Here is a 19,624-nt window from a genome sequence, read left to right as displayed (position 1 = left end):
CGGGACCTATCCTCAGCCTCAGAAATTGAAACCCATAAAGTGCACACCCGGCTCTGTGGGGTGCAGGCACCGGTGCCAGCATTGGCTTGGGCATAACTCCTGCAGCTGAGGCCGGGCGTGTGTTCCTCAGGCAGTTTAAGGTAACGTTTTCTCTTGTTTGTCCTCAGCAAGGACCTCCGGTAGCTGAGATGATGGTGTCTTTGGGACCAAAGGAAGTGCGGGAACGGATACAGAAGGTGCTCTGCAGCTAGAGAGAAGGTGGCAGGCCGGTGGAGGTGGCCGCAGGAACCGTACTCGGAGGAGCCGCCCTCGGAGGAGAGGAGCAGGATGCCTGGGCCCGGCAGGAGCTTGCGGAAAGAACCAGGAGTGGACACAGAGCCTCTGGGTGCACAGGTGCATTTATGGCTCCATGCCAGGCCCATCCTTATCAGCTGGCCAGGGATGCCCAGACCTGTCTCACCTCCCTGAGTCTGGAAAGGAAGGCCTCACATCTGATTGTGACACCCCACTACACAGCAGAGGTTAGGAGCTGCCTCAAAGAACGGCGGCAGCTCGAGCTTCAGTCTGCCTGGGGCTGCCATGACGGAAGACCACAGACTGGTGGCCTAAACAACAGGAAGTGACTTTCTCACAGTTCGGGAGTCGGGCAGTCCAAGATCAGGGTGTTGGCAGGTTTCGTTTCTCCTGAGGCCCCTCTCCTTGGCTTGTACACAGTTGACTTTTTGCTCTCTCCTTCCATAGTCTTGCCTCTGTCTATGCCCTCGGTGTCTCTGTCCAAATGCCTTCTTCTCACAAGGACACCAGTCAGATCAGGTTAAGGCCCAGCCTCACAGCTCAGTTTGGACTTCATCACCTCTTTATTATCCCTGTCTGCGAATTCAGTCACATTCCGAGGTACTGGGAGGTTGGGTTTCAACATGAGCTTTGTGGGGAACATTTTGTCAGCCCATATGTAACAGCTTGGCAGCGGCCTGGACTCTTGGACTCCAGTTCTCAACCAGTTTGACTTTGGAGCAGTGATTGACAAGCAGGCCTAAACTGTCTGTCAGACCTTCTTTGGAGCTGCCCAGGAGGAACACTTAAGTTTTATACTACTCTTTGTCCTTGGACTTAGGGAGGGCAGCCGGTGTCTCCCTTCCCTAAAGGCTATATCTTCCTCTTTTCCAGTTCTCCAGAACAAGTCTTTAGACTGGAGACCTTCACTCTGCCTATTTTGCATCTTCATATTCACCACCTCCTTCCACCCACTGTTTGTAAATCACTGTCTGAGGGTTTCTGAAATGAGATGTTCTTCTTCGGGTGAATAGGAATAACTCAGTGAAAGGAGGGCGGTAGCTGGCTATAGAGGCCCCCTCCAGGGTTTCTGGGCTTCCCCTGTGTGGCCCCCAGTCATCTTCATCACTACCTCCTGGCATTCACATTGAAGGGGGCTGCCTTGTGTGATGTGCCGTGGCTTCTGTCTTATTCCACATGGTGAAGACACTCAAACAGATACGGATCAGAGGCCTCCTGACAGCAGATATATGAATGGGCCATCTTGGAAGTCGGTCTTCCAGCCCCAATCAAGCAGCCGGGGCTGACAGATGACAGCGATGCTGGCTGACATTTGACTGCAGCCTTCATGAAAGATCCTAAACCAGAACCACTAAGCAGAGTTGCTTCCAAATTTCAGGCACACAGTTATGAGTTGATAAATATTTATTGTTTAAAGCCACTGGGCTTTAGGATTATTTGTCACCCAGCAGTAGATTGCTAATACACTCTCCTTGTCCAGAGGAAGAGGGAAAGGGATTAAATAATTTGCTGAGTTTCACAGAGACCTAATCATTCTTTGAAAAGTACATCAAGTACTTTGATGACAAGCAGTGGAAACCAGTTCTGCCTAGCTTAGGTGTTTTGGAGGCTTTATAGGAGTTTAAATTTCTGAGAAAGTCAAAGAATCTATGGGAAAATCAGAGAACCAGATCCTGTAAAAGACAGGAGCCAAGGAAGCTCTGATCATGTGGGCCACCACAGGAGCTCATGGTGAGTCTTGTCTGTGTTCTTGAATGGGAACACATTAACTCTTAAATATTTTCTGTTGTGGTTCCTCTGTATTTTTCCCACTCAGTTTTGGATGTGACTCAGCTAAAGATTCAGATACTCAGAAGAGGGTTCTGGTTGGGCTAACTGAGTCCATGTTACCATTCCTCAGCCAGGAATAGGTGGTCCCTCGGGGATGATATCCAACAGAGGAAGAGTTCCCAAGGAAGAAGTAGGGTACTTTTTCCAGAAGAAGGGGTAATGTCAGAAACAACAAGTATGGCACTGAAAGGACATAGAATAATAATGCTTGCAATTTATTGTGCATTTACATGAGCTTCAAATACTTGTGGGTTTTAAACTATACTGGTAAACACTTTAGTCCATCATCTGTTTGAATCTTCACATTAGGCATTATTATTCTTGTGTTGTTTCTATGTTTCAGATAGGGAAACTGGGGCTCAGCAAAGTTGATCAACTCTGAGGGTTTAGCACGAGGCATTTGACAACCCAGAGTCCAACCTCAACTCTTGACTTGAGTGACATCAGAGCCTCCAGTTCTAAGACATCAAGTATGCTTATGAGAAACTCTAGCTCTCAGTGAGGGGATGTGGCTGTTTTAACAAAGTGGGTGATCAGACTGCTGAGTTGATAAAGATGTGGCCACTTCCTCATTTGGAGTGAGTTATCTGAGAAGCAGCACGTATCATCTGCTCTGGAGTTTTGCTCAGGATCAGAAGAAATGTGTTGGAGGACTTCACAGATTTTAAATAACCTCAGGCCCATCCCCCAGTGCTTTTTTGAAGTGCTTTTATAGTCAAGCAGTGAAGGTCGTGGAGGCCAGAAGCTGGTTCTGCTACTTACTCACTGTGGCTTCTGAAGCTCAGTTTCCTCGTGCCACATGGGGATAACAATTGTGTCTATCTCAACAATTTGTAAGAATCAAAATAGATGACCTATGTAAAGATCTTAAAACAATGCCTGGCACTCAGCAAATGTTATCTCTTACCGTCACCCTCATCATCAGTATTTTCATTCTTGGAAATGCTGGTTGCAAAACATAGAAACAGACCCAGCCTAACTTAAACCATGAGAGGAATTTATTGAAAGAATTAGGACAAATCCAAAAGCAGGACTCCCAGCTGGACCTTACAAGAGACTTGATCTCTAACCAGTAACTCCTCAGAACCCAAGACACTCACCATTGTCCCTCTGAATCTGCAGTTTGTAACCATTTCTGTCTGGGTGTCTGCTTCCCTCATCTTCCTTCTGCAGGCTGGTTTTTTTTTTTTTTTTTAAATCTCTGTACTTGTCCAACAACCGCCCCAGCCCTAAAGCTGAATCATCTCCCCTCTGATACCCTGGCAATTCAATAACTAGTATTCTATGTCCAAAATCCTAGGAAAGAATCTGATTGGCCTAGCTTGGGTCAGCTGTCTACCTCTGGTCCAGTCAGCTGTGGCCAGTGGGACAGACTCATGTAATGCAGTCATGGCTGCAGGAGACCCACTCTAGTAATCAAGACAGCCGTTCTGCCCCTGGGCATACTCTCTTAACATGGAGTTTACAGAGTACCCTTGTCAGAAAATTACTATTATTCTGTAGCCAACTTTAGAATCTCATTTAGCATTGTCTTTATCTAGCTTATTTTTTTCTCATAATGCTTATTAATATATGAAATTACTGAGTTGTACATGTTTATTGTCAATCTTACTCTAAAGAGGATAAGATTGAGGCAGGCAGTTAGTTTTTCTTATTCTTGGTTGTAACCATAGTACCTGGCATGTTGCCTGACAAATAGGGAGTCAGGTAAGGTCTCAGGGTGAAAAAAAAAATGTTTGAGTTCTTTATCAGTTAGATCATTTTCTTCAGAAGTGGCAATCATCAGCTGGTCTAACCCTCCCACATTCCAACAGTTTCCCAGGATGACTTTCATTGACACTGGGAAATCAAATTTCTTTTGCTAGATTTGCAGTTGTAGTTTACCTGGTACATTGCCAGTAAATTGCATTGAATCCAGCTATCTGTGAGAGATCGACCTTTGACAGAGACTGATGTGAAGATTAAGATGGAATAGTTCGATATAGAGGGATGTTTAGTGGGACGTAAATTAGAAATTGTCTAACTGATTAATATTTTTCTCATGATAAAATTCCCAGGGGCCAGGATAATAAATACTTAGAAAATGAGGGGACTTCCTTGGTGGTCCAGTGGCTAAGACTCCATGCTCCCAATGCAGGGGGCTCGGGTTCGATCCCTGGTCAGGGAACTAGATCCCGTATGCCCAGTTTATAGAGTTCACATGCCACAACTGACACTCAGCATAGCCAAATAAATCATTTTTTTACAATTTATTTTAATTCAATTATTTGTAATTGAAGGACAGTTGCTTTACGGCATTGTGTTGGTTTCTACCAAACAATTTTTTTTTTTTTTTTTTTATGAGAACTTTCTGGATTAGACCAGATCCCAGAGAAGGAAGTTCATGGTTCATGTTCGTGGGTGTCAGAGGACTTTATAGATGAACTTTGAACTGGGTTCTGAGGGACAAGTAGGAGTTTCCAGGTCAGTGGGAATTGGAAGGGTATTGACTGGAGTCATGGGTAGGAGCTGAAGGAGTGAGATAAGTGACTGAAAACCCAGCCAGAGGGGAAATCCAAACAGCCTTGATGCCTGGTCAAAGGCATCGAGGTACCATTCACTACAAATAACAAAACATCCAGATTCAAACAAGCTTAAACAAGAAGATTCAGTGTCCCACAAAGCAGGAAGTGCAGGGGTACGGTAGGCTCTGGGGTTGGTTAATTAAGCGTTCAGTGACCTTGTGGAGGTCTGAGGGACTTCCAGTCTCTTTGCTTAATTGGCCCCAGCATTGGCAATAGCCTCTGGTTGGTTCTCTCTGCTCACGATTGGCCGCTTGAAGGGCTCAGGCTCCTCTGTACTTCCTCCTTCATGCTGTTAGAGCGTGGCTTTCTGTGGCTCTCTCCCTAAAAGCATGGAAACTTCTCTCCAGCACCTTCCCCTACATGACTTCTCCATTCTTGAATGCATCCCTTGTACAGAGGTGGGTGAGGAGACCTCATAGGTCAGCTAGACCCAGAGCTGGGGCTGGGGCCAGCTCTTCTCTGGGTTCCTGGACAAAAGGGGGGGTCCATTAGAGAAGACATGAATTGGGTCTTCATGAAGTGGAAGGTGAAGAGCCACTGACATGCTTCAAGTAGGGAAGTGACAAGATCAGATTTGTGTGTGTGTGTGTTTTCCAGATTTGTGTTTTTTTGATTGATCATTCCAGAAGCTTCGCTGAACTGAGATTTGAGTGGGGCTGGCCCAGGAGCTGGGAGCCCTGATAGGAAAATGAGGCACAAGGGACTTACCTGGTGGTCCAGTGGTTAAGAATCTGCCTTCTAATTCAGGGGACAGCAGTTCAGTCCCTGGGCCGGGAACTAAGATTCCACATGCTGCAGAGCAACTAGAGAGCCCTCCGTTACTACGGAGCCCCCATGCGTTAGAGCCCGTGCTCTGCAGCAAGAGAAGCCCAAGAGCCACAACTGGAGAAAGTCTGAGCACTGCAATGAAGACACCCTTCACAAAATTTTAAAAGAGAGTAAAAACAAAATGAAGCATGGAAGGGGGAAACATGATAAAGCCATTTTTTGTCATCACAGCCCGGCACTTCCTCCTCTAACTATGCTGCTTCACTTCACTCATCCTTGCCTCATGAGCCCCTTTCGCTGTTCCCCAGCCATGTAAGCCTGCCTTCTAGCCACATTCTGGCTGGAATACTCTTGTTCATCTGCTCTTTGTCCTTTTGCCTGGTGTCTCAGTGTTCAAATCTCCCGCTTCACTATTCCCTCTTCAGGAAAGCCTCTTACTCCCCCTAGAAGCTCTCCTTCCTCTGCCGTTAATCATCAACATCCTATTCTTTTCCAGGGAACACAATCGAATTGATTGTGTAAATGTCAGGTAAGTAGTTCAGCAGTTATTTGTTAGTGTAGATTATAACGTCCATAAGAGCAGAGACGTGATCTGTCTTGCTCACCACTAGACCCCCCAGTGCTGAGAATGGTGCCTGTTCACGTAGTCAGTGCTCAGTAAATATTGTTGAGTGACAGGCCAGACGCACACCTGATTGGATGGAGAGTCAGGGTGAGCGCTCAAGTTCACGGTGCTCAGTCGCTGTCATGTCCGACTCTGCGACCCTATGGACTGACTGTAGCCCGCCAGTTTCCTCTGCCCACGGGCATTCTCCAGGTAAGAATACTGGAGTGAGTTGCCATGCCCTCCTCCAGGGGATCTTCCCAACCCACGGATCAAACCCAGGTCTCCTGCATCGCAGGCAGATTCTTTACTGTCTGAGCCACAGGAGAAGCCAAGGAATACTGGAGTGAGTAGCCTATCCCTTCTCCAGGGGATCTCCCCGACCCAGGGGTTGAACCGGGGTCTCCTGCATGGCAGGTGGATTCTTTGAACAGCTGAGCTGCCAAGTGCACAGTCATATGTTTAGCCTGGGTACTGTTTTGCAATATTCAGAAACCACATCATTTGTGGTTACTATTTTCACTAGTGAATTACAGGATGTGCGTTTTTTTAAATATAGAAGGCAGTAGAAGCTTAACTTGGCACTCAATAAACTCATTATCACACCCTGGGGATCTCTAGCTTAGTCCTTGTATTTGGGCAAAATGTGGGGGTCCCCGGCCTACATGCTGTCTCCACTGCCCCCTACCACCCCTCCCGCAACCCTGATTGCAGTAGGACAGCCCGGGCAAGGAGGGGCAGCCTCGTCTGAATCCATTCTGTCCTGTCTTCCTTCATTCATTTCACAGTTACCTACTGCGTGCCAGGCCCTGTTAAGCCTAGGGGTGTGAGAGGAATTAGACAAAGCCTTGTAGATTGTGGGGGCTTACTCCACAGATTTGTGTTTATTCCTTTCCTTAAGCTTTTAAAAATAAAACACAAAAGATAAGGCTCCTGCCTCAAAGAGATCACCATCTCATAGGTGACTGACAGTTACAAAATTGCAAGTGTGGGTGTGGTGGAGGAGGGGCAAGCAAAGTGATATACAGGGATGTGGGTATCTTGGGTGTCTGGAGCCAGACAGGAAATGCTTTCTTTCTTAATTGATTTTTTAATTACATTTTTTTTAATTAAAAAAAAATTTTTTTAATTTATTTATTTTAATTAGAGGCTAATTAGTTTACAATATTGTAGTGGTTTTTGCCATACATTGACATTAATCAGCCATGGGTGTACATGTGTTCCCCATCCTGAAGCCCCCTCCCACCTCCCTCCTCATCCCATCCCTCAGGCTTGAGCACCCTGTTTTTTAAATTAAAAGTTTATTATATTTTATTTTATTTATTTTTTAAAGCCACACCATGGGGCTTGTGGGATCTCAGATCCCAGACCAGGAATCAAACATGGGCCCTCTGCAGGGAAAGTGTAGTCCTCACAGTGGATTGCCAGGGAAGTCCCAGGAAATGCTTTCTTGACAAGGAGTTGGATTGTTGTTTTTTACTTTTAATTTCAGATAAACAGTGAATAATTTTTTAAGTATGTCCCAAGCAATATTTGTGACATACTTATGCTAAAAATTATTTGTAATTGTATGCTATGCTTAGTCTCCCAGTCATGTCCAGATTCTGTACGACCCTGTGGACTGTAGCCCGCCAGGCTCTACTGACCATGGAGATTCTCCAGGCAAGAATACTGGAGTGGGTTGCCATGTCCTCCTCCAAGGGATCTCACCAACCCAGGTCTCCCACATTGCAGGCAGATTATTTACTGTCTGAGCCACCAGGGAAGTCCAAGAATACTGGAGTGGGTAGCCTATCCCTTCTCCAGGGGACCTTCCCGACCCAAGGACTGAACCAGGGTCGCTTGCGTTGCAGGCAGATTCTTTACCAGCTGAGCTACCCAGGAAGCAAGCCCCTTGTAATTGTATAGGGGTGGGCAAAATGGGTGAAGGTGATCAGAAGGTACAAACAGCAGGTTATAAAGTAGCTAAGTCCTGGGGATGCAATGTACAGTGTGGTGACATAGTTAATACTGCACTGTATATTTGAAAGCTTCTAAGAGTAGATTTTACAAGATCTTATAAGGCTTTAGAAGTTCTTATCACAAAAGAAAAACATTTGAAACGATGTGTGGTATTGAATACTAACTAGACATGGTGATTGTTTTGCAAGGTATACGAATATCAAATCATGTTGTATACCTGAAACTACTACAATATTATATATGTATGTCATTATACATCAAAATGTAATAATAGAAATACAGTGCACAATAAATGTAATGCACTTGAAAGTGAAAATGTGTCATGTCCAACTGTTTGTGACCCTTTGGACTATAGTCTGCCAGGCTCTTCCATCCATGGGCTTCTCCAGGCAAGAATACTGGAGTGGGTTGCCATTCCCTCCTCCAGGGGATCTTCCTGACCCAGGGATTGAACCCGGGTCTCCCACATTGCAGGCTCATTCTTTACAGTCTGAGTCACCAGGGAAGCCTCACGCCCAAAACCATCCTCACCCCTGCCCTGCCCAGGTCCATGGAAAATTGTTTTTCATAAAACTGGTCCCTGGTGCCAAAAAGGTTGGGGAATTAGATAGACATGGCTCCTGCTTATGAAAATTCATTGTCCAGAAAGAAGAGACAGACCATGGGCCATGAACATGACATAGGAAAGGAAATGGAAACCAGAAGGGAGCTTGGGCAGGAAGAGCTGCACAGACACGCAAGACGGGTCCTAGGAAGGCTGGCGAGGGTGACAGCATTGTTTGGTCTGAAACCAAAGCTTCTGCACCCAACCACTACACAGAACTCCAAACCACTTCCTGACCGCCCACTTACCCTTTAACCTTTCAGTTGTGGTCTCTCAAGCATTGACTGGAGGAAGAATGATTAGATTCTTGTACTTCACCCCACTTCCTAGGTTCAGAGAATCTGCCTTCCAATGCAGGAGACACAGGAGATGTGGGTTCAATCCCTGGGCTGGGAAGATCCCCTGGAGGAGGAAACAGTAATTCATTCCAGTATTCTTGCCTGGAGAATCCCATGGACAGAGGAGCCTGGCAGCTACAGTCCATAGAGTCACAAAGACTCGGCTGGAATCTTTGTGAATGGCTGAAGTGAAAGTGTTAGTCCCTCAATCATGTCTGACTCTCTTCATCCCCAGGGACTGTAGTTCACCAGGCTCCTGTGTCCATGGGATTCTCCAGGCAAGAATACTGGAGTGGGTTGCCATTTTCTTCTCCAGGGGATCTTCCCAACTAAGGGATTGAACCCAGGTCTTGCGCATTGCAGACAGATTCTTTACCACTAAGCCACCAAGGAAGCCCAGAAACGACTTCAGTTCAGTCGCTCAGTTGTGTCCAACATTATGCGACCCCATGAATTGCAGCACACCAGGCTTCCCTGTCCATCACCAACTCTCGGAGTTTACTCAAACTCATGTCCATTGAGTCAGTGATGCCATCCAACCATCTCATCCTCTGTCGTCCCCTTCTTCTTCTGCCTTCAATCTTTCCCAACATCAGGGTCTTTTCAAATGAGTCAGTTCTTATCATCTGGTGGCCAAAGTATTGGAGTTTCAGCTTCAGCATCAGTCCTTCCAATGAATACTCAGGACTGATTTCCTTTAGGATGTACTGGTTGGATCTCCTTGCAGTCTGAGGGACTCAAGAGTCTTCTCCAACACCACAGTTCAAAAGCATCAATTCTTTGGTGCTCAGCTTTCTTTACAGTCCAATTCTCACATCCCTACATGACTACTGGAAAAACCATAGCTTTGACTAGACAGACCTTTGTTGGCAAAGTAATGTCTCTGCTTTTTAATATACTGTCTTTCTGAGAAGCAACTTAGCACACATGCAAAATAATTCCCAGGCCCAAAATCAGGTAACACAGAGGGTGTGATGTGGACAACGTATTGTTGTTCAATTGCTCAGTTGTGTCTGACCCTTTGTAACCCCATGCATTCACCAGGCTCCCTGTCCTTCACCATCTCCCAGAGCTTGCTCATGTCCGTTGAGTCAGTGATGCCATCCAACCATCTTGTCCTCCGTTGTCCCCTTCTCCTTCTGCCTTCAATCTTTCCCAGCATCAGGGTATTTTCCAATGAGTTGGCCCTTTGCATCAGGTGGCCAAAGTATTGTAGCTCAGCATCAGTCCTTCTATTGAATATTCAGGGTTGGTTTCCTTTAAGATTGACTGGTTTGATCTTGCAGTCCAAAGGACAATGTGTAGTTTTCATTAATTTCATACAGAATTTCCCTGATGTGAATAATGGTATAGATTGAATTCAAATTGGCACGCTGAAGTGCTAATGTCCATGTGATGGTATTTGAAGTGGGTGCTGTGGGAGGTAATTAGGCTTAGCTGTGGTCCTGGGGTGCATCCCTCATGATGGGATTAGTGCCCTAAGAGGAAGTGATCAGAACATGCTGTCTCTCTACCCTGTGAGGACAAGAAAGCAGCACTCTGCAAACCTGGAAGCAGGTTGTCAACAGCACCTTGATCTTGGACTTGCCAGCCTCCTGTGGGAAATAACGGTCTGTTGTTTAGGCCACTCAACCTTTAGTGTTTTGTTGTATCAGTCCAAGTTTACTAAGACAGGAAACAACTGTATAATTTTCATATAGAAAGGTGCTACAGGCAACAATCTGTGAGATGGAGATGTGTGCGGCTGGATCTATTTTGAAGCTAACATAGCACGGCAAATGTACTTTGAAACTTATATTGTGTGTTTATTTGGGGTAGGATGGGACCTAAATTCCTATGGACGCATGCATGCTAAGTCACTTCCGTCATGTCCGACTCTTTGTGACACTATGGACTGTGGCGTGCCAGGCTCCTTTATCCATGGGGTTCTCCAGACAAGAATACTGGAGTGGGTTGCCATGCCTTCATCCAGGGGATCCTCCCAATCCAGTGATTGAACCTGCATCTCATGTCTCCTGCATTCGCAGGTGGATTCTTTTCGTGCCACCTGCTGCTGCTGCTGCTAAGTTGCTTCAGTTGTGTCCGACTCTGTGCGACCCCATAGACGGCAGCCCACCAGGCTCCCCCGTCCTTGGGATTCTCCAGGCAAGAACACTGGAGTGGGTTGCCATTTCCTTCTCCAATACAGGAAAGTGAAAAGTGAAAGTGAAGTCGTTCAGTCGTGTGGGACCCTCAGCGACCCCATGGACTGCAGCCTTCCAGGCTCCTCTGTCCATGGGATTTTCCAGGCAAGAGCAAATTGGGGGATTCCCTGGTGGCTCCAGTGGTTAGGACTTCGGGCTTCCACTGCAGCGGGCTGGCATTAGATCTCTGGTTAGGGAACTAAGATCCTTGTAAATCTCACCGAGAGGCCTTAAATGAAAAGGTAAAAAGCAAATGAATAAATATATAAAATGCAAATTAACTCTGAGCTTCTTTTGTGTCTATTTGCACATCTGTTGCAACACTCCTTTATTCTTTATAAATTTGCCCTTTTCCTAACTTCTCTTTTGAACGGATTATAACATCTGCTTGGTTCCCTCATTTAATTAGTATTTTACTTAACATGTGTTCATTTTATAATGTATGAGAATCATGACTTTATTTTGTGGGAGGGTGGCGATTATCCTTTGACACAATGAGTAAGTGCCTAGCACGCTCATGGTGTAATATATTATGGAGAAAATAAAGCCGAGTATAGAGGTAGGTGGTGGTCCAGAAAGACCGTCCGGAATAAAAATGCTAGAGAATTCATTATCTGAGACTCAAATTAACGGGGCGTCGTCTATTTTATCTGGCAAGCCTTGCGAGGTTGACTTGACGAATTCTGATCTGGTTGCGGGTCTGGATAACCAGCCCGCGAGGCCGCCTAGCGCTGAGAAGAAGGCTCTCGGCCAGGCTGAGGCCACCTGCCCGGGCCTGCGCGTAGGCGGGACATGATCGGTGGGCGTGGTCACACCGGCCCCGCCCCGTCACGCGCCGGCGCTCGCCTGCCGCGTCGGCAGCCCCGGAACGCTGCAGACGCCGGCGGCTGAAGCGCAGGGGCGGCCGCGGCCTCGGCGGCGGGGGCTGGGCCCATGGCGACGGCGACGGCGGTGGCGGCTGGGGCCGGCGCCGCGGCGGGAGCTGAGTCGGCCGAGGGTCCCCGGGTGCCGACAGTGGCGCTGGAGCTGTGGCTCAGTGAGTAGCCGGGGCTGCCTCTCGGCTCGGGCGCAGCGCTCCACGTGAGGCCTCGCTTCCCGCCTCCCCGGGCCTTTCTTCTGAGGCTGGCGGGTGGGCAGGTGGCCGCGGGAAGGCTGGTGCCCGAGGAGGCAGGCAGGGCCCGGCACGGGTGGGAGGATCTCCTCGGCGGGCCTGGAGAGGAGCCCCAGGAATCTGCCGCGGCTGCGGACCCGAGGCTGGGTGCTCTGCGCCCCCCTGCCCCCATCGCGGTGCATAAACACTGTTAACAACATAATGGCTACGGTTTATTGAGCTTCGCTTTTATGCCAAACACTGCTAAAGGGCATTTCAGCCACAGTTAATCCTTATTACGACCCCTAGAGACAGCTTCGGTTACTAACGTCGTTTTAGAGAAGGGCACTTTGAGAGTTAGCTGTGCAACACACCCATCCTCTGGGAAAGAACTCTTTCTGGCTCCCGACTTTAATGTCAAAAGAAGCCCTTTAAACCTTTTGTGCGAGTTCCTTCTGGCCAGACTTTTGTTATTGTCTCATGTAAGACTCATGGCAGTCCTAGGGGTAGTTACTGTCCCTGCGTTACCGATTGGGTTCTTGAAATTCCAAGAGAACAAAGCATATACTCCTTGTATTGGGCTCTGCTGGGTGCTGGGAGTACTAAGATGCGTAAGGCAGAGCCCTTGCTCTCAAAGATATATTTAAGTAGGTGATAGAAGCCGATAGGAGCAGCACTTTGCTACGTTAAGGCAAATGGGAGGGATACTGGGCTTGTTTAAGGGACAGTGGTGGGAGTTGGTTTGTTTACGAGGGGATTGTCTCAGGGGACATAGCATTTGAGTGAACAATGGAGGCGACAGCATTTCAGATGCAGGAAACTGCATGAGCAAAAGCTGGGGGAAAGAGTGCGGAGCATTCTGGGAAGAAGGAAGTCTGCTGCAGGAGTGCAAAGCCTAAAGAGACTGCATGGCTAACTCGGGCGAGATCTTAAAGGGTCTTGTGGGCTGCAGAAAGGAGTTCAGAGTTTATCCTTGATGTAGTGGGGGAGATGTCAGAGCCAGAAACTCTGATCAAGTGTGCATTCGTGCTCAGTCTTGTCTCACTCTTTAGCGGCCCTGTGGACTGTAGCCCACCAGGCTCCTCTGTCCATGGGATTTCCCAGGCAAGAATTCTGGAGTGGGTTGCTATTTCCTACTCCAGGGGATCTTCCTGACTGCCTCCTGCAGGAGCAGGCGGATTGTTTACCGCTGTGCCCCCTGGGAAGCCCCTCTGATCAAGTACCTCTGTTAAAAGCATCACTTGCCACTGTGTGAAGAGCTGAATTGGTTAGGGATGGTAGAGTCCAGGCAGAGAGTAGATGAAAAGCTCTTCTGGTAGTGTGTCAGGACTGAAGTACAAAGGTATTGGGATGGAGAGTAGAAATAATTAGCTAGTTCGATCAGCAGCCTTACTGCATTAGAATAGAGGTAAGGGATCAGAGGGATCTAGGTTGGATTGCAGGTTTCAGGCTCAGGTAACTGGTTACAGATGCTTCACTTGTGGAGTTTGAGGTGCTTGTGGCACAAAGAGAAGCTCTCTGGGCAGTTGATTTGACTCCAGAGAGTCAACTTGAGACCTTCAGTTCATTAGCAGTGAGCTTGTCTGTGCACATTAGGAAGAACAGTTTGCGCATGGAACATGGAGAATCTCAACATGGAAGAAGCAGGGTTGTCGGGGGTGGGTGCTGGAGTGGGGTGCTGAGAGAGAAGGTGGAGACTACAGGCTGCTGGGAGGGGGTGAGCTGCAGGTCTGTAAGGAAGGTGTAGTTGGAAGGTGGTTTTGCTGCTGAGAAAGAGAGAAGGAGGATGGGGGAACTTTGAATTTGGCAACTGAAAGATTACTGAATTATCTCAGGGTTAAACGCTGGGGACAGAAAGAAGGTGGTTAACTAGGAGGCAGTGGAGTTGCAAAAGTCAAGTGGGCTGGGTTAGAGACCAGCCGACCACTGACCCAGGTGGGGGAGAAAAAGGGAACCAAGACTGTTTAGGAGGGGATCCTTAAGCTCCCGCTGTTTTAGGCCATTGTGGTCCCAAAGTTCTGAGATCTTCAGTCGTTCGGGTAGGGCTAGAACCTATCCCAACAGCACAGACCCCCTTCCCAGTCCAGCAACCAAAAATGCCTCCAGATGTGCCCTGGGACAGAGGGCCCACCTTTTCCCCTCTGCACCTGAGATCCTCTGAGTTTGGGCTTTGGAGTGCTGAATGGACTTCAGAAATGTATCTTGTAGTCTTTGTGGTTGTGTGGTTTCCAGCTCCCTGCCCCTGCCTGCCATAGGAGCAGAGAAAGTAAACTGTTGAACCAGACTTGTGGGGGCTGGGGCCCAGTGGAGGTGGTACGTGGATGGACGTGTGCTAGAGAGGCTGGTGGTGGGGCAAGGACTGGAGTGTAGTTGAAGGAAAGTCCCTGAGTCTATGCTGGGTGGAGAAGGAAGTCACTCCAGGGGCACGTGAAGACCCCAGAGCTCATCTCACTGACGGATCTTACCTCAGCAAGCAAGGCAGCTGTGTCCCTAAGGCTGGAATGTAATAGCATGCCCCACTGGGGCTCAGATGGTAAAGAATCTGCCTGCAGTGCATAAGACCCAGGTTTGACCCCTGGGTCAGAAAGATCCCCTGGAAAAGGAAATGGCAACCCACTCCGGTATTCTTGCCTAGAGAATCCCATGGAGAGAGGACACTGATGGGAGACAGTTCATGGGGTCTTAAAGAGTTGGACTCGACTGAGCGACTGGCACCTTGGGGTTGTGAGGATCAGGGGAGTTCGTGCGTCTCAAGCACACGGAACAGTGCCTGGGCACAATGCCAGCTATTATCATCACTAGTCTTCTTAGTAGAGAGTGGCAGAAACAAACTCATACTGTTTGCCAGAAAAGGAAAAACATTGGACCTAGAATTGGGAAGGAGTAGTTCCCCAAAGGAATGCCAGGAACCTGTTTCACCAGAAGCTCAAGCTTTAAAAATACAAGTAGCAGCTTCTGGACTTTTTGCAGGCCCCCCCCCCCCCAGCTCCCACCCCGCCCCCTACCACTTAGTTTATTTTGGGCGTTGTTCCACATGACTGCATTTAGAGCTGCCTCCTCTTTGTTAATGAAAAGCCTCCTGTGCCCGGTGGCATGGGGTGCTATACTCGATTTAACCAGCGGAGTCTCGAGCTATTAACAGCATCGCTGGGGCCTCTTGGTCTCAGCTCTGCTAGTGCTGCCAGGGAGGCACTAGCTTAGTTGGATGCTCTGTGATCTTCTTCCATCTGCTTGGACCGACTCCCAGGTGATAAGTCCTGTCCTCCATCCTCACTTTTCTGCCTCCCTCTGGATTTCGATCTAGTTATATTCTCCCAGCTTCTCTGGAACTGAGCTGATTCTTTATCTTGGACCCATCATTCCTATGCTGGATCTTGGCCTTTCAGCACTGCTTGATGTCTGGGTTGGTGTGTATCTGCCCCACGCAGTGCATACTCACTGCCACAGGATTGAGTTCTAAGTGTTCTCAAGGTGACTGCTTCCCCACAGCCCCAGGGCTCCCCTGACTAGCACGGGCTGCTCTTAACACCAGGGTCATGACCCTGGGGGTGGGGTGGTGGCTGATGTGAGATGATTTAGCTTTCGAATTAGTCACTGTTAGATGAACCATTCAGGGAATTCCCTGGCGGTCCAGTGGTTGGGATTTAGTGCTTTCCCTGCTGTGACCTGGGTTTAGTTCCTGGTCGGGGAACTAAGATTCTGCAGACTCGCACCAGGCCCCCTAACCACGCCCCACTACCCTGGGGGAAGGGGAAAAAAAAAAGCCATTTCACTCACAGCTGGAGGGCTTGGCTGTCTTCCTTTTTTTTTTTTTTTTTTTTTAAAAATTTTTAAAAATCCTCTGGGAATTATTGTCTCTGGACCTGCTCAAGGCCACTGAAACAGCTTGGCAGGATGGGATTAGGTGTTTGGAGACCCAGTTATTTCAGAACTGGAGTAGCCATCTCCTGGTGTCAGCAGTATGTCCAGCCAACTGGTCAGACTTCGAATAGTGAAAGATGAATCATTCATTCATTAGCAGATATCCTTGCTGATGACTGTCTAGGTGCTGGAGGGTGGGAAGGTGAATGAAACAGGCCTCCTTCCTGCCTTCGGGAGCTGATAACTTAGTGGCAAAAAGGTCAAAGAACCTAGTTCCCGAAAGAGGCCCTGTCTTTGTCAGAGAACTGAAGACTTACATTTGGGCCCTGGAATTGGTCAGACCTGAGATTTTTTTGTCATTTTCCAGTTTTGTGACTGGGCAGATTTCTTCATCTATAAAATGCTGAGCTAACATTAGTATCAGCTTCAGTTTTCTGAGGATTACAGGAAAGGGATGCTAGGAAAGCACTCAGCGTCATGTCTGACACAAAGCAAGTTCTTAAAAAACAAAGGGGGCGGGGCAGCAGCTATGACTTTTATTGCTGTTATTTGGGAGCTGTGAAAAACCTGGAGGGAATCCTTATGATACAGATATAGCAAATAAAAAAACTTACTTTTTGGATCTTTTTGCTGCTTTGCCCTGGTTATGGGTTTAGAACATTATGCTTGTAGAGTTTTTTTTTTTCCCTTCCTTTCTTTGGAAAACCTGGTGACTTGGTGGTAGGGGAGGAGGGAGAGAGCTGGACTCTGCTTGATGAACAGGGTCCTGCCTGCTCTTCTCTGCTGCTGGGTCATAGAGCACGGGTCCCCAAACCCCGGGCCACAAACCGGTACCTGTCAGGTTGCAGCAAGTAAGGAATTAGGCTGCATAGCAGGAGGTGAGCAGCGGGTGAATGAGCGAAGCTTCATCTGTTGATCTATTTACAGCCGCTCCCCATCATTATTACTGCTTGAGCTCCACCTCTTGTTGGATTAGTGGTGGCATTAGATTCTCATATGAGAGCAGACGGTAAAGGTAATGTGAATTATCCTGAAACCACCTCCCCCACCCCACCCCCTCCTCGTCTGTGGAAAAATTATTTTCCATGAAACTGGCCCCTGGTGTCCAAAAGGTTGGGGAACTGCTGTCACGGAGTCATGTGTTGAGGTCTGAAAGTCTTTTAGGTATCAAGCTTGACCTTGTCGTGAACTGAAGCTTTATGAAGTTTTAGTGATACAGAAAGAAGTAGTTCAGATGAGTTGGATCTCCTTTTTTCATTAATTTTATTGGAGTATCGTTGCTTTACAGTGTTATGTTAGTTTCTGCTGTACAGCAAAGTGAGTCAGTTATGCATATACATATATCCGCTTTTTTTTAGATTTCCTTCCCCTTTAGGTCACCACAGAGCATTGAGTGGAGGTCCCTGTAGAGTCAGATCTCCTTAATCAGACTCTTGAGTACCACTGCTTTCAGTTTACTTCCTGAGTAATTCTTTTGTGCCTGTGCCTAAGGCACGGTACCAAGCATTGTAGGGAACGTAGTGCTTCTGCCTTAGTTTTGAACAGACTTTGGAAGTTTAAGTGTACTAAGTTGTATACATATTTTTAAAGGAAAACACAAAGACTATTACAAGATCATCTGTCTTTTATTGATTACTTAATGTTTGCGGCTATACTGAGTATTTCAGACACTGTGTTTTTTTAAGATTCATTTATTTGTTTGCACTGGGTCTTTGGTGCTTGCAGGCTCTCTCTAGCTGTGGCAAGTGGGAGCTAGTCTGGTCGAGGTGCACGGACCTCTCATCGCAGTGGCTTCTCTTGTTGTGGGGCATGGGCTCGAGGTGCACAGGCTTCGGTAGTAGCAGGATGTGGACTCAGTGATTGTAGTTCACAGACAGATGGAGTCCTAACCAGTAGACCACCAGGGAAGCCTTAGACAGTATCTTTTGAGAATCTCATGACTATCGCACGAGGAAGGTACTGTTTTCCTTATTTTATAGTTGAGGAAACTGGGGCTCTGAGAGTCCAATGACATGTAACTAATAACGGATGGAGCTGGAGATTCCTATCCTAAAAGAGCAGGTGGGATGTGGGTCTTCTGAGATGGAAGAGATGGCTTCTGTTTTGTGGGGGTGGGTGATTAAGAAAGTCCTTATGAAGTGGCATTTGAATTGGGATTCGAAGGGTGAATAGCATTTTGAGAGGTGGAACGTAGAGAAAGAGCTTTGAGGAGGAAAAAGGTGAGGAGCATGGGGAAACTGATAACCTGATTCCTTTGCTCTTCTTTGTTGTCTCTGTTCACTTAGGGTGGGGCTGATGGGTGGGAAGGTGGGGGATTGAGGACCTGTCCTTTGAATCTCATTGTTGAGCTAGGGGCATGCGACTTCCACATGACATAAAAGTGACTACCGTCTGGAAAGTTAAATTCCGGTTGACTGTGGAGTCTTTTTTGTTTTTAATTATTTATCAATTTTTGGCTTCGCTGGGTCTTCATTGCTACATGAGCACTTTGACCAGTTGCGGTAAGTGGGGGCTACTCTTCAGTTGCAGCGCACAGACTTCTCATTGCGGTGACTTCTCTCGTTGCAGAGAACAGGCTTTAAGTACGTGGGCTTCAGTAGTTGTGGTTCCTGGGCTCTAGAGCACAGGCTCAGTAGTTGCTAAGGCTTAGTTGCACAGGCTTAGTTGCTTGGCAGCACGTGGGATCTTCCTGGACCAGGGATCGAACCTGTTTCCCCTGCACTGGGAGGTGGATTCTTAACCACTGGACCACCAGGAAAGCCCCTGTAGACTCTTAAGTAATCAGAAGGGAGGAGAATTAGTTGGAGCTGGAGCAGTGGAGGAGGCTTTTGGCAGCAGATGGAAATTCAGAATGACCTTGAGAATGGATAGAGAAGAGAGAAGCGGACATTCAAGCCAAAGGAGTAGTGTCAGAAGTATGACCATAAGAATTACTTGCAGAGTTTGAAAGAGCTTGTCTGTCAGGACCAGTAAAAAGTTTCATTGGAGAGGCGGATAGTCCAGGATAAGCTGGACAGAGGGCAGTAGGGGAAATGTTATGAAAGAGCAGGACAAAGACAGTCTCGGCAACTACTTTATGAGAATGTGGCTTGTTTCAGTTGAAAGGCCAGGCCTGTGGAATGGTCATCCTTGCTGGGACAGGGATTCTAGGCAGCAGCAGTGGGAGGGGAAGAAGCTGCTACCATCTAGCACCAGGAAAGAGTCCACAAAGATTGCAGGAAGTCAGGGATTGCCCCACCCCTCGGTGGAGCGTGGGCTCACATTAGGCCTTCTGACAAGCCCCCTGTCTCCAGGTGTTGCCTGCTCTGGGCTGTGCCCTGGTACCGTGCCCTGGTACCCTTCATGCCGCACGTCCTCAGATCACATACAAATACGAATGTTCCAGTGGGGAGGCCCTAGTGTGACTGGATCTGGGTTCCTTGGGCATATGTGTATGGTAGCAGAGAGAAACGGCATTCTGAGGAGTGACGGCAGGGAGGTCCTCTTGTTAGACAGCATAAGCCACTGACGTGGAGAAGCTGCTTAT

The 19,624-nt window shown here is 47.7% G+C and overlaps 2 protein-coding genes across 3 annotated transcripts in view; both read left to right on the top strand.

Moving 5' to 3' along the window:
* The window catches only part of EARS2 (glutamyl-tRNA synthetase 2, mitochondrial), a 40,264-nt gene extending 31,926 nt beyond the window's left edge, over positions 1 to 8,338 (top strand). For both annotated transcript variants that reach the window (XM_061401423.1, XM_061401422.1), the window contains one exon: positions 168 to 8,338. In XM_061401423.1, the coding sequence (XP_061257407.1) occupies positions 168 to 251 (84 nt within the window). In that variant the 3' untranslated portion in view covers positions 252 to 8,338. The remainder of the gene's footprint in view (positions 1 to 167) is intronic.
* Positions 8,339 to 12,025: 3,687 nt separating this feature from the next.
* Positions 12,026 to 19,624, top strand: part of GGA2 (golgi associated, gamma adaptin ear containing, ARF binding protein 2) — a 29,464-nt gene continuing 21,865 nt past the window's right edge. The window contains exon 1 of the mRNA XM_061401421.1: positions 12,026 to 12,183. Coding sequence (XP_061257405.1) covers positions 12,081 to 12,183 — 103 coding nt within the window. The 5' untranslated portion in view covers positions 12,026 to 12,080. The remainder of the gene's footprint in view (positions 12,184 to 19,624) is intronic.

The sequence above is a fragment of the Bos javanicus genome, chromosome 25 (genome assembly GCF_032452875.1).
Source record: "Bos javanicus breed banteng chromosome 25, ARS-OSU_banteng_1.0, whole genome shotgun sequence".
NCBI lineage: Eukaryota > Metazoa > Chordata > Mammalia > Artiodactyla > Bovidae > Bos > Bos javanicus.
The sequence above is the reverse complement of the archived record's forward strand: the minus strand, read 5'-3'. Positions and strand labels throughout refer to the sequence as shown.